Source organism: Carcharodon carcharias, chromosome 13, assembly GCF_017639515.1.
Source record: "Carcharodon carcharias isolate sCarCar2 chromosome 13, sCarCar2.pri, whole genome shotgun sequence".
Taxonomy (NCBI): domain Eukaryota; kingdom Metazoa; phylum Chordata; class Chondrichthyes; order Lamniformes; family Lamnidae; genus Carcharodon; species Carcharodon carcharias.
This window is the reverse complement of record NC_054479.1, coordinates 9,866,633-9,880,559: the sequence shown is the minus strand read 5'-3', so window position 1 is coordinate 9,880,559 and position 13,927 is coordinate 9,866,633. Positions and strand designations below refer to the sequence as shown.

Sequence of the window (13,927 nt, the reverse complement as noted above, 5' to 3'; positions counted from 1 at the left end):
ATTTTTTTTTTCTTTTCCCACCTATTTCTATTATTTTTAAAAGTATTTCCATTCATTGTTTTATCTCCACCTTTTAGCCCATTTTGATCCCTTACCCCCCCTACCCCACCCCCACTAGGACTATCTGTCACTTGCTCGTCCTGTTTTCTACCCTTAATGTCACCATTAGCACATTCCATAGCTAATATCACCACTGTCAACACCCCTTTGTCGTTTTGTCTATGACATCCTTGGCAATCTCTTCTTTGCCTCCACCTATCACTGGCCCTCTATCCAGCTCTACCTGTCCCACCCCCCTCAACCAGCTTATATTTCATCTCTTTTCTATTTTACCTTAGTTCTGATGAAGAGTGATACGGACTCGAAATATTAACTGCGTTCCTCTCCACAGGTGCTGTTTTCCAGCTATTCTTGTTTTTGTTTCAAATTTCCAGCATCCGCAGTATTTTGCTTTTACCAGATTGGTTCTTGGCCAGTTTCAAGTTGTGGATTCTTAGTAGACCCTCTCTGGAAAGACACAGAGCATTTCCTGCATTTGCTGTTACTAGAGGTTTGGCCCAATGGCACTCTCTGCTTGAGAGTCTACACCATGATGAAATAGACATTTTAACAAGTGTCAAATAAATTTCTACCCCGGAACAGTTATTTTCTTCTATAAAAAGCACTGGGATATTAAACCAAAAGGAAGTGCAAGGATGTCCCAAGTTGACTTATCCCTTTATTCTCCTATCTTTTTCCCCTTCCCTCACCTCGCTCTCTGAGAGAGGGAATTCATTATGTGGAGAAATGCATGCCTTCACTTTGCTCCCTGATCCCTAGGATTTTTCAAAATCCCAGCATTCAGCTTGTGAATTGTATAAGTTGCTAGAATTTTCCAGACATTGCTGTGGAAGGAGAAACATGTTTGTTTATTCTTGCTTACGTTTTCCACACCATCAGATCTGCAATGTCAAAGCAAGCTGTGAGATGAAGCACTGAGCAAAGGCTGGGCAGTACAAGCAAGAATAATCACCAAGGATATCCTCACAGACCTTCTTAAAAGCTGACTGAATAAATGATCTCCCAGAATAGATGGGAGTGGATGACTTTAGAGAAGCAGAGAAACTAAAGTCAAAACATATTAAATAGGAGGAGATAAAATCACCACAAGCATTAAAACTGCTACCAGGTCGAACCCTCAAATTCTTTGAAAAGCATAAGTCCTAAGGGCTCATATGTTTATGTTTATATTTTGGGATGACATAATTGTATGTTTGAATACTCTTAAGTGGCTGTTATGGATTTTTATGAATTTGAATGATGGATTTTTCTTCTTTATTTAGGAACAGCTTCCAGCCCTCCAGCTGCCCCATTCCCCTCCACCCACACCCCAAGTGATTTTTCAACAGAGACAGTACTGCAATGAAAGATAGCATAAACTTGAATACTGATCAGAGAGGGAGGTTCCTGCACAGAAAAACAAAGGCCTAATTCAGCTGAGGCCAGCATTGATTTTTATCCAACAAATAACTTCCACTTAACAGGTTGTATCCAAGCAGCTGAAGTAAATTTGGGAAAGAGTTGGGACCTCCTGGTACTGACTGCCAACTACACGGGTTAGGACGGTTGTTCTTCTGTAACTTGGAGTTCAGTTCAAAGAGAACTGACAGGAAAGTTGATCATCCAAGAAACTATTTGCATCAGAAGGCTCCCTGGACTCATTAGTGAAGTTTCTCCAACATGCCAGAACTAAACATGCTGCCCTTTATCATTACAGAGAATCAAGCACATATCTCTTTAGAAAGAACTTTGTTTTTTTAAAATTTTCCCTGGCTCTGCAGTTCACACCTGTACATGTCTTGACAGAAACAGTCACACATTGTAATGCCAGGCTCAAATCATTACAATAGTTAAACTGTTTCTACAACAACTTTCAATTATATAAGCACCTTTATCATAGTGAAATGTCCCAAGGCTTTTCATAGGAATGTTATCAAACAAAATTTGTCACCAAGTCACATAAAGAGGTACAGTAACCAAAAGCTAGGTCATAGAGGGAAAGAGTAGGGCCAATTAGGGACCATAGAGGTAATTTGTGTGTGGGTCCAGAAGACGTGGATATAGTCTTAAATGGATACTTTGCTTCGGGCTTCACAGTTGAAAAGGCTGATGCAGGTATAGACATCGAGGTGGAGGACTGTGAAATATTAGAGGAAATTAACATAGCGAGAGAGGAGGTACTAGCAGGTTTAGCAGCCTTAAAAATGGATAAATCCACAGGCTCAGATGAGATGTATCCCAGATTGTTGAGGGAGGCAAGGGAAGAGATATCAAGGGCCCTGGAAGTAATTTTCAAAACCTCTCTGGCCACAGATGAGGTGCCAGAGGTCTGGAGGACTAACGTTGTCCCATTATTAAAAAGGGGAGGAAGGGATAGACCAGGAAATTACAGGCCAGTCTGTCTAACCTCGGTGGTGGGGAAGTTACTAGAAAGAATTCTGATGGACTGAATATACCTGCACTTGGAGAGACATGGATTAATCAGAGATAGCATGGATTTGTTAAGGAAAGGTCATGTTTGACAAATTTGATCGAATTTTTTGAGGAAGTAAGCAGGAGCGTTGATGAGGGTGATGCATTTGATGTGGTCTACATGGACTTTAGCAAGGCTTTTATAAGGTTCCTCATGGCAGACTGGTCAAGAAAGTAAGAGCCTATGGGATCTAAGGCAAAGTGGCAAGTTGGATCCAAAATTGGCTAAGAGGCAGGAAGTTGAGGGTGATGGTGGAGGGATGTTTCTGTAGTTGGAAGTCTGCTTCCAGTGGATTTCCGCAGAGCTTGGTGCTGGGGCCCTTGCTGTTTATGTTGTACATAAATGATTTGGACTTAAATGTAGGGGGTGTGATCAAGGAGTTAGTGGATGACACGAAAATTGGTAGGGTGGTAAATAGTGAGGATGTTAGCCATAAACTGCAGGAGGATATCAATGGACTGGTCAAGTGGACAGAGCAGTGGCAAATGGAATTCAACCTGGAAAAATGTGAAGTAATGCACTTGGGGAGGGCTAACAAGGCAAGTACTGAAGATCGGAGGGACCTTGGTGTGCATATCCACAGATCCCTGAAGGTAGTCGGGCAGGTAGGTAAGGTGGTTAAGAAGGTATATGGGATACTTGCCTTTATTAGCTGAGGCATGGAATTCAAGAGCAGGGAGGTCACGCTGGAACTGTATAAAACGCTGGTCAGGCTTCAACTGGAGTACTGCGTGGAGTTCTGATCACATTATAGGAAGGATGTGATTGCAATGGAGAGGGTGCAGAGGAGATTTACTAGGATGCTGCCTTGGTTTAAGGCTCTGAGGTATGAGGAAAGATTGGATAGGCTGGGGTAGTTTTCCTTGGGGCAGCGAAGGTTGAGAGGGGACCTGATAGTGGTGTATAAGATTATGAGGCGCATAGATAAGGTGGATAGGAAGGCACTTTTTCCATTAGTAGAGGGGTCAAAAGCAGGGAGCATAGATTTAAGGTAAGAGGTAGAAGGCTAAGAGGGGAGTTGAGGAGAAATCGTTTCACCCAGAGGGCAGTGGGTGTCTGGAATGGACTGCCTGAAAGGGTGGTTGAGTCAGAAACTCTTGTAACATTTAAGAAATATTTAGATTTTAACTTGCGTTGCCATAGCCTCCAGGACTATGGGCCAAGCGCTGGAAAATGGGATTAGTGTAATCAGATCTTCTTTGACCAGTGCAGATACAATGGGCTAAGTGGCCTCCTTCTGTGCTGTGAACATCTGAGTCAATGAGGTAGGTTTTAAGGAGCATCTTAAGGGAGGAGAGAGACGGAGAGTTTTGGGAAGGGAATTCCAGAGCTAAGAGCCTATGGAACTGAAGGCACCAACGGCGGAACAAGTAATATCAGAGATACACAATAGGCCAGAATTTTAGGAGTGCAGAGTACTCTGAGCCATACAAAGCAGCTTACACTTTTGCAAAAGTATGAACTAAGCACTATTGTACTGTTACAATGTCACCTGAAACATCAGCATGCTAGACTTGTAATTCCCTGCGTTTTGATTCAAAACCATGAAAAAATTCAATACTTGACTTTCACAATTAAGTTTCAATTAAGTGGTTACCAAGGAATGTCTATTTGTAATTATATATGGTAATTCAAGCAAAATATTGTTAAGTATCCTTTCACTTCTTCGGAGGCAAATGATGGACTCTTGAAGCCACTTCCTTGATTTACCTGTCAGCAGACATGTCTGAGCAAGAAATAAAACGTAAGATGCAATGTGGGCAGCACAAGGAAGAATAATCACCAAGGATATCCTCACCAGCCTTCTTAAAAGCTGACTGAATAATTGGTCTCCAAGAATGGGGGCGGGGGGTGAGTGAGAGGGACAACTTTAGAGAAGGAGAGAAACTAAAGTAAAAACATAACAAGTAGGAGATAAATTGACCACAAGCACCATTAAAACTGCTACCATGTGAAGCTCCTCATTTTTTTAAGGCAGTCCTAAAGGCTCATTTATTTGACTTTATATTTCTGCTAGTTCTGTTCAACTTTCCTGTCTTATATTCCGCCAGACTCTAAAGGACAAATCTGAATATGAATTCTAATTATCACTGCTATAGCACTTTTTGTATGTCCTTGCTGTGATTCACAACGCTTTACCATTCATTGTAGTTACTTGATTAGTAATGGAAAGAAAAGCTTATTTTAAGAAGTGTATTATTTTTGCTAGTTTGACAGTTAATGCTAGAAACAAAAGATAATTGCATGAAAGTTGAGCTCTCTTCATTTACATGGTGGGCTTTTGAAAGTGCCCAAATAAAATCAAAAGGTACTTTAAAAAAAATGAAAATATTCTACTTTTTTGTGCTATCTTCCTCCTTCTACATTGAGAAAACATATTTGCTCAGCTCAGCATCAGCTCCCTGAGATCAAAGCATAGAACTCTGGGGCTACTTACAGCACTGAAGGAGGGTAATTTTAACTGGATCAGATCAGCTGCCCATTTTACACCCCACCCACGCTTTGCTTTCCATTTAAGTCAGTTAGTAAAACTGCCTTGAGGAGTTTGAGTGCCAGTTAAGAAACAGTCAGGTGCCACTATAACCTGCTCAAATAGGAGAAGTGGAGGAAACAACCTCCTCCACCTCAGCTAAGACTTAAAATTTCCAAATATAGACTAGTTTGTGATTTTTTTTTTTATTCGTTCAAGGGATGGAGGCCTCACTGGCCAGGCCAGCATTTGTTACCTATCCCTAGTTCAAAGGGCATTTTAAGAGTCAACCACATTGCTGTGGGCCAGAGTGAGTAAGGACAACAGATTTCCTTCGCGATAGGACATTAGTGAACCAGATGGCTTTTTACAACAATCGACAATGGTTTCATGGTCACCCTTCGACTTTTAATTCCAGATTTTTGTTGAATTCAAATTCCACCATCTACCGTGGCAGGATTCAAACCCAAGTCCCCGGAGCATTACCCTAGGTCTCTGGATTGCTACTCCAGCAACAATATCTCTACTCCGTCGCCTCCCCACTATACTGTCAATGTCGGGGTTTTTTTATTCATAGGGCTGGGTAAGCAGTTAAAGTTTGATTTTAAGGTTACAATCTTCTTAAATGGCTTTGGTTGATGCAGTGTGAATGATTGTGATGCCACCAGGAATGGATCTCTCAGGGCAGAAGTTCATATATGGGCGATGGTCTGACTTGGATGGGCACAGTCACATTTTGAGCTTTTCCTCATTTTCCACTTGTAGAACCAGTGGCCACAACATCACTGGTCCATTCTCAAGTGTTTGAGGGCCATTCAGATTTTCCTTGGAAGCTTAGTCCAGTCACTTACCAAAGAATCATTTTGCGGTTGGTGATGTTTGCAGTCAATCAGGAGGTGCACCATCAAGAGGTGGGGCCATCGTCAGTTTGTAGGGTGTGGGGTGTGTTCCAGTGGGGACTAGAGGTTTTTAGGCAGGTGCATGGGGTTTTTAGAGGTCATGTGTCAATGAGAGTGCTTCATTAGCTGTCAGCCGATGGTGTTCTTTGAGGATGCTGTTTTCCTTGTGAACATCGGGAGGTTCAGTATGTGCTTCCATAGGAAGCCATTCGAGCTGTTGCTGGTCTCAATGTCCAAGAAATAATCTTTATAACTTCCCAGAGGTGGATATCTAACATGTTTGTATGGCGGCTCCTGAGTTAAGGTATGAATCATCGGCATTAATGGTCTGTTTATGCTGCTCACTCAGTCTAACTGCTAATGTCATAGGTTAGCAGTGCAGTGAAGCAGATCAGCTTACAGCAGGAGAGCAACATCAATCTGGAATTTTAGATACATTATAATTAACAATTATGAACCATTGAGCCAATGACATTATATTAACAGGGGAGTCATTGAGTTGGGAGCTTTTATTGGAAGCTATGTGCTGTTTGGCACATAGATTCACTTTACTGTCAGCAAACTTTTTAAAAAGAACTATTGTATGTCAAATAATACCCCCAAAGCCTCCTTCAGATTTTGTGATTGTGATGTTATACAATACAAACTGTGTTTTTGATAAAAAACTGTTTTGATATAAAACTGTATTTTATCCATGCTTTTTATTCCAACTTAGGTTTCTGTTCCTTTAGAATCGCATTGTAACACGTATGAAATGACTAAAGAAATCAAAAATAACTTCAAAATCTTGTGATAGAATTTTCTCAGAGGAAAAACTTAATGCAGCAATTTGTTATGATCTGGAATGCACTGCTTGAAAAGATGACCGAAGCAGATTCAGTTCCATGGCTCAAATCCGGCTGTCAAAAACTGGAGTTGTCCCAAAACAGGATATTTTTAGAAAGCGTCATTCATCAATTTTAATTGAGTAAAATTTAAAAAAAACTTAGCTGGGCAACTCGGCTAAACACTGCTTTAATCCGGTGTTACACCAGGCCAGTTATCATCTTCGTTGCTTGCGCGCCAGCTTATTGCCACATTGCAAGTGACCCACCCACCCTGACTTGGCCGGAACTTCCCACGGTCCAAATCACTTGATCTGAAATCCAACTAAGATCCGAAATCCAGCACAGCCTCATCCCAAGCTTGCTGGTGTTCGGACACTTTACTGTAGCCATTTTCAGAAAGAAATTGGGTGTATACTTGAAATTTAATAAATTACAGGACTATGGGGAAGTAGCAGAGGAGATTAATTGGATAACTTTTTCAGAGAGCTAGCATAGGTGTGTATAATTTTATAATCAGTTTGGAAGAAAATTGAATAGATTAATTTAATGAAAATCCAGTATTTTGGGCAATTAAAGACATTTTGCAAGAAAAGAAATTATTTCAATGAAAGCGAGACAATGCTGGTTTGGAATCAGCTGTCTATCTTGCGCCTGCATGTGCCCACTTTGAGCAGAGGCAGCATGTGTAATGATATAATTCCCCATCATTCAAAGGATTATCAAAGACTAGATGGAGGTCAGGATACATAAAGCCCATATGGCAAACGTAGCTGCAAATCCCAAGAAATCAAATTCTATTTGCACTTTCATTATAATTTGCTGATTTGTCCTGTTTATACTTTTTGAGCCTGGCAGTTTAGAAATGCCTATTTTTAAAAACCATTGGTAGATAAATCCTACATCACAATACCTAGATCTGTTTGAACCCACAGCTTGAGATGTACATGTAAAGGTGTGAGAGCATATAGGTATTAAAAATCCCAAACCAAGTATGCACGTTCTGTTCACAACCCTTCTTGTTATCATGTTTCTTGGTCTCTCTCTTCTGTTGTAAATTACTTTGTCAACAGTTGTCACACAATTTTATATGTTAACTGCCACAATATAGTTGCAAGCTTTCAGCACTAAATGGTCTATGAAGCAAGTTTCTGAAGTGTGTTTCCCAGCTCCAGTCACATCTTTTATATGATAAAAATTTGTTCCTGGTCAGTTGGTGAACATCAACATTGATTGATTACTCATTGATTTTTAATGTATCGCCACTATATGTCGCCCTTTTGAGGACCCATAGTGGATGCTTAATCAGCCCCTGAAGAGAAAAAAAAACTTGTACCATTTTGGAGGAGACAGTTAACAGTGAAAATTAACTTGGAGGAAGAATACAATTTACATTCAGAAGAATATGAGTGCTCTTAAAGAACATCCTCTGTAAAATATCAGAGAAGGGGCCTGGGTGACTCATTGTGCTGTTCCACCTAACACTGCACTGGTCTAATTAAGTGTATGATGATCATCAAAGCAATGTCATCAACTGTTCCAAGGATCTCTAATAATCATGCTACCATTCAAAACATGCAAAGAGGTGACACAGCGTATTAAATTGCACCATGTGTACTGTTATGATAAACCCTGTGCAAAAAAAGATAAGTTCTTAGATTAATCATTTTTTCTTACAGCAATACCAAAGGAGATACAATGTGTTACTATGGAAGTAAAAGTGGCCAGGAGCCCAAAACACTGGAGCCAGGTTTGAGTTTTTATATTTATTAATAAAATTAAGTTTCTTAAAAAGTGGGAGTAGCAAAGTACAGAATGCAGGAATGGCTCTTGTGAATCGTGTAGAAATTACATTTTTCCTCTCTGGAATCTGAACAACCCAACCTTACAAATGTAGGTAGACAAGATTGGAATTCTTTGTTCAATTATAGTTCGAAATAAAATGTTAGCATTACATAGAAGGTGGCAATCATTCTGACCCACACCACTTAGCTCGATGTGCAAGATATCAAAATGGCAGATATGTTCTCTACACAGGTTGAAACTGAAAGCCATCTTCTGATGTTTGCCAATTATTGCTGGTCCATTCAGGACTGTGTCCTGTTCTGGAGTAATTTTGAGCTAGATCAAAAAAATAATTCCTCATAAACAGTTCAGCACAGTGTGATATTGAGACAAATGTTCCAGGAATGTCCCTGATGCTGATCCATAGTCTGTGCTGAGTTTGCTGATTCTCCTCATTCAGGTACTAAGTGGGCATTGGTGACCATAGACTTCCATTGGATTGGTCCATGATTATGCTTGGCAAAGTACTTCAGTGGTTTGCCATTACATTCGGCAGCACGGCAGACCAGGAAATTCCCCCGCTTTTAACGCCTGACATCAGGTGTATTGGAAGGATTTACAGGCTGATAATCAACCTGTTTTTGGCCATGTTATGGACATATCTTCCATGGCCATCAAGCCCTGACGTGGGACTTGAACCTCGAGCTTCTGACCCAGAGGCACGGATATTGCCACCTTGTCTTAAGGCCTCCTTCCATGTTTGCTGATATCTCTGGAATAATGATAGTGTCACTACAATTTGTCTCATCATCTTTGAACCAGAGAAGGCAAATTATCGTCAACCAGGGTTCTTGCTCCTGAAAGCTTTTCAAGGACTACCTAATCCTTTCCCATTGGAAAGTACATTCATGTGGATATTTGAGAATTAAAAAGGGACTCATCTATTATGTTCCTCAAGGTCAATAGCCTCTTGACACTTGCAGTCTAGGTTCAACACATGAACTTGAAAAATTGGTATTTGGGCAAGGTACCAGAGGCCTGCAGTTGCCCGAGAAGTTTTAAACTTAAGGACAAATGGTGAATTCTTTTAATGTTTGTGAATTCTTGAGTATTTCGGTGTTGCTTACAGCATTTGTAGATTTGTATCTAGAGACTGTGAAATCAGGTTTTGAATTCAAGGGGCTGAATTTTCAGTTGCAGTAGGGGGCAAGCCCAGTCCAGGCGCACATTGGAAATTGCATTCTTGGAGGGAGTCACTGGATTCCAACACCTCGAGAACGCAATTCTCAAGGGCAGCACGGGGAACCCACTTGTCTCCAATGAAATGTCCATTAAGCTCATTTGAGGAGCTTGTTAACAGGCCAGGGAGGGCCAGGAGATAATTTTCAAATCAGAAATCGCCAAACCTGAACAGTCTGGTGCATGTTAGTTGCATAGCTGTCAGGTTCAATGCGAAGCACTGCAAAGATTTTGTCTGAAACCAGAGAAATTTTGTCTCCAGGGTTTGTGCTGTGAGATCAGGTGCAGTACCATTTGTCTGGTTGTTTCACCAATTCTCTGAGTGCTGAAGCTTCGAATGTCTGCTTCCTCTCTTGTGCCAGGCAACAGCAGACCTTGTCTTGACTGCTGTCTTCCTTTGATGCTCCTGCTCCAACAGGCACCTTCCACCTTCTCACAAAGCTTGGCACCACTAATTGGACATCAAGCTCACCTCCAATCCAATTAGGGCATTCACATTTAAAGATTGTGTCATGTGAGTGATGCAGACATGTCGCAGGACTGGGACCTGGAAATGATCCGTTTGTCAGGTTCCCAACCCTGAATTGAAAATCAAACCTCAGTGATCTCCAGTGCTGGCTCAGTTTTCCATAGTGGTGACTTATTCTTCAATGTGTTGAGGCAGCTGTATCTGCTTAAAAGCGAAGTTGCACCACTCTGAGTCACATTTGAGTCATAGATGTCATCGGCACTGCCACTAGCTCATTCACAAGTGGTTCCACCACCTTCAAAAGAGTGATCTGCATGAAAAGATTGGAAATTTGACATTTTATTTGAGCCAACAATGGAACTCTGGAGTCAAACAACACTTCTGCACTCAATTAGAGTCATCGATCTTTCTTGCATTTATTTTTTTTTTTACATCCCTAGGTATTTATGGGCTTTCTAACAGTCTTCTTGAGACTCCATGGAAAAAACTTGTTCATGGAAAAAAACTTTTCACCGACACAATTAAGCAAAGTAATGAACTTTCTCCAGAGAACTTGGTGCAAGAACTCATCAATATGCTGAATAATGAGGAGGTGTAAGTAATATTTACAATATTTGTCCCAAAGCTGCTTAAATATGTAGAAATCAAAAGTTAACTAGGAACTGCTCAAATGGTTTGGTTGTTACAGCACTGCCATTAGTACTGCTAAGCCGTATAGAGTAGAAGACCCTAGTTCAACTATCAGTTTAGCTGAGCTTGGCTAAGGCAGCAAAGCTGACCTTAGCTCCCATAGACTTTAGGGGAAACCATCAATCATCGCTTCCTCATCTGATCATTTTTCATCGACACTGTCTGAAAAATGCGCATGGACGCTAGGTGTAACCAGAATTAGATTCAGCTGTGATGGTCTCTGTGGTAGATTAACGATCACGGACAAGGCTTTCCTGTGGAACTGTGATAATCTGGATGACATACCCGAGAGTTATTGGCACGTGTGAAATTACATCCTATCACTGATGCATGATGTTAGAGCACTAATGCAAGGAGTCATGATCTGACAAAGTACTGAGTTCCCAATCTTAGCTGCTGTCTTAAGTGTAACTCAAGTTGAACCATCATCAAATGGCACTTGTCCAACTCCTACCTGGTTCAGAGTAACATTGGGGTAAATCTGGACGCAGACAATTTTTCCCAGACTATAGTTGGCGCATACCCTAAGGAGACAATGGGAAAATTGGAAAAAGCAACTTTGAAACATCACTGGATACGTGAACAATTTAGTAGATTGGTCAGTGGAGTATCTGACTGGTGTAAAAAGCCTTGTTTTAAATCCTAGCTTTGATTGTGTTATGAACTCTAAAAAGAGAGCTTTTCTTCTGGATCTTTGTAACGTTGCTCTCTCCTTTCCTAAACCGCTTCACCTCCATTTCCAAGGTTGTACATTTAAACCCCATTCCAGGACTTGCATTTATAATCTAGGCTGACACTTCAGTGCTATTTGTTTCTGACTTGCAGTAAGTATCCAAGTCACAAATTAAATGCAATAATATGGCAATCTCCGAAATAAAAAGTGCACAGTAGAAGCTGTTTTCATGCTGTCAATATATTTAAAATAAAGAGCTTAATACTTGTTTTAGTACCAACACGTTTACAAGTCTGTTAAATGTTTGTGGGTGAACTCCACTGATCTGACTTTCTACATATAACATTATGTTTTAAATTTATCGTTTATAAGTTTGCCCTCTTTTATTACGTCATAACCTCCAAGCTCTCCAGTGTTGACTTCAATACCACAGATCCCATCTGATGACCACCTTTGGGTGGCTGTTAGTCAAGGTTGCAATTCAAACTTGAGCTCTCAGGAAGTACAGTGCTGTGCCACTCATGGACCAAGAATTCTTGCCCAAGTCTATAGGTGAATGTTATTGGGTTATATTGCACATCAGATTTAGCACTTATAGTGGTAAAGTTAAAGGAAAGAAAACATCATTGGTTTATGGCAGAAAATTAAAATCTAAGTAGCTTGACTGCATAATTGGTCATTGTACAGTTTGACAGTAGATTTTTTGTCATTTTATTATCAGCCAAATGCCAGCTACTGATATAGAAGAGCAGGGTCAGGATTTCATTCGACCCATCCTGAAGGAGGTATCAGCATTGTTTGTCCGCACTTCCTCTTATGGCACCCGGTGAGTTCTTCCTCATGAGTTGGAGTCAGCATTTTTCTATTTCACTGATCAGAGCTAAGTACGAATGGACTAACCATTCATATCATACCAGAGGGGCCCTTAAATAGGCATCTAGACTTGAAAGAAGAAACAGCATTTTGAATTTTTTAATTAGCTAGTGCCCTCAATTCTCCTAACCACTAGATTGCAATTTCCACTTGAGATATTGCCTTGTTTTTCTTGTAATGTCTGCAACTCAAAGTAACAGAGAGCAACATTGTGAGTAATTTTAACCCTCAGAATGGGTGGGTTTGGGTTCGGTGAGAAATTAAAGTGTAAAAAAAATTCCAAATCCAATTCGGTGTCAACGTGCACACTTTGGATTTTAATTGAGACAGGAAGGGGGTTGGGGGGTGCAGACAACCAGCCTGATCTTTGTCGGCAGTTGGGCATGTGGCTTCCTCATTTCAATATTTTAATGAGGCTGCGTGCATAAGATTTTACACGCACCAACTTGGTGCTGTCTCCTCGTTTGAATGATTGGAGCGTTCAGTCGAGCAGGATCCGCACTGCTGGTTGGCTGGCTGAACGCTCAGCTGGGAGCTGAGCCCCTCAATCTGGCTGGCTGAGGCAGGAAATAGGTTCCAAAATTGGTAATCGGGTCCTGCTATTAACTTCAGCAGGACCTGAGGAAACATGTTCTTCCAATTTTCCTGATTGTTAAACTGCCCTCCCCCATAATGATCAAAACCATTATGGCTGACTTGCAATGGGTGGTTAAGGTGCCTCCTACAAGAAAACCCTGACTTTTATCACTTTGGTGTTAATTGGATTAGAAAACATAGCGTTTTTAAGACTCCTCCAATCAAAATTTCAATCACATCATGTTTAAAATCAATCTGCCTCTCTGCTCCTCATCCAGTTATACCAATGTATAAGTTTAGGTTTTAACTGTAGTCTGTGTTGGGTTCAGCTGCAGTAGTAGTGGTAAGGATACTAAAATTATCCTTAACACCACCTAATATAAGGAGGATAGAACAGGCACTTCTGATCACTATCCACTGATCCCTATTGAAAATGTGCGTATCTTAGCATTGGATGAAACCTAGCTGTGGTGCCTTATATGGTTCATAACTGCCACAACTACTCTTAATTCTCACGCTTGAGTGATGGTTGTCCTCTGCTACCTCACCCAAGTCACCAACGTCATGGAGCTTTCCTGAGTCAGGATTCAACACCTCCAGGAGAGATGGAGTTTTTTTTTCCAAAGAACAAAAGACAAACAGATCCATCATTCCAAAACGACATAGCATGTATTTCCATCATTCATGCCAGGAAGTGAAACTGAAGTGATTTTTGTGCGTATCTTTTGACAACTTGGCCTGGATTTTCACCGAGTCAAGATGACTCAGGAGCCCTTTAGAAATGGCAATGTGTGCCGATTCCGGGATTCCCAACCCTACTCCCAGGTTGTCTGATTTTCGGGAATGCCTTTAAAACGTGCAGGCTGATTCCTGTCAAAAGCCTGCATCCCATTCTGGCCTGCTGCATTGTGGAGATA

At 40.9% G+C, this 13,927-nt stretch overlaps 1 protein-coding gene across 6 annotated transcripts in view; it reads left to right on the top strand.

The window, feature by feature from the left end:
• The window catches only part of tango2 (transport and golgi organization 2 homolog (Drosophila)), a 186,074-nt gene that overhangs the window by 169,192 nt on the left and 2,955 nt on the right, over positions 1-13,927 (top strand). For all 6 annotated transcript variants that reach the window (XM_041203176.1, XM_041203172.1, XM_041203177.1 and 3 more), the window contains 3 exons: positions 8,385-8,455; positions 10,639-10,792; positions 12,283-12,387. In XM_041203176.1, the coding sequence (XP_041059110.1) occupies positions 8,385-8,455; positions 10,639-10,792; positions 12,283-12,387 (330 nt within the window). The remainder of the gene's footprint in view (positions 1-8,384; positions 8,456-10,638; positions 10,793-12,282; positions 12,388-13,927) is intronic.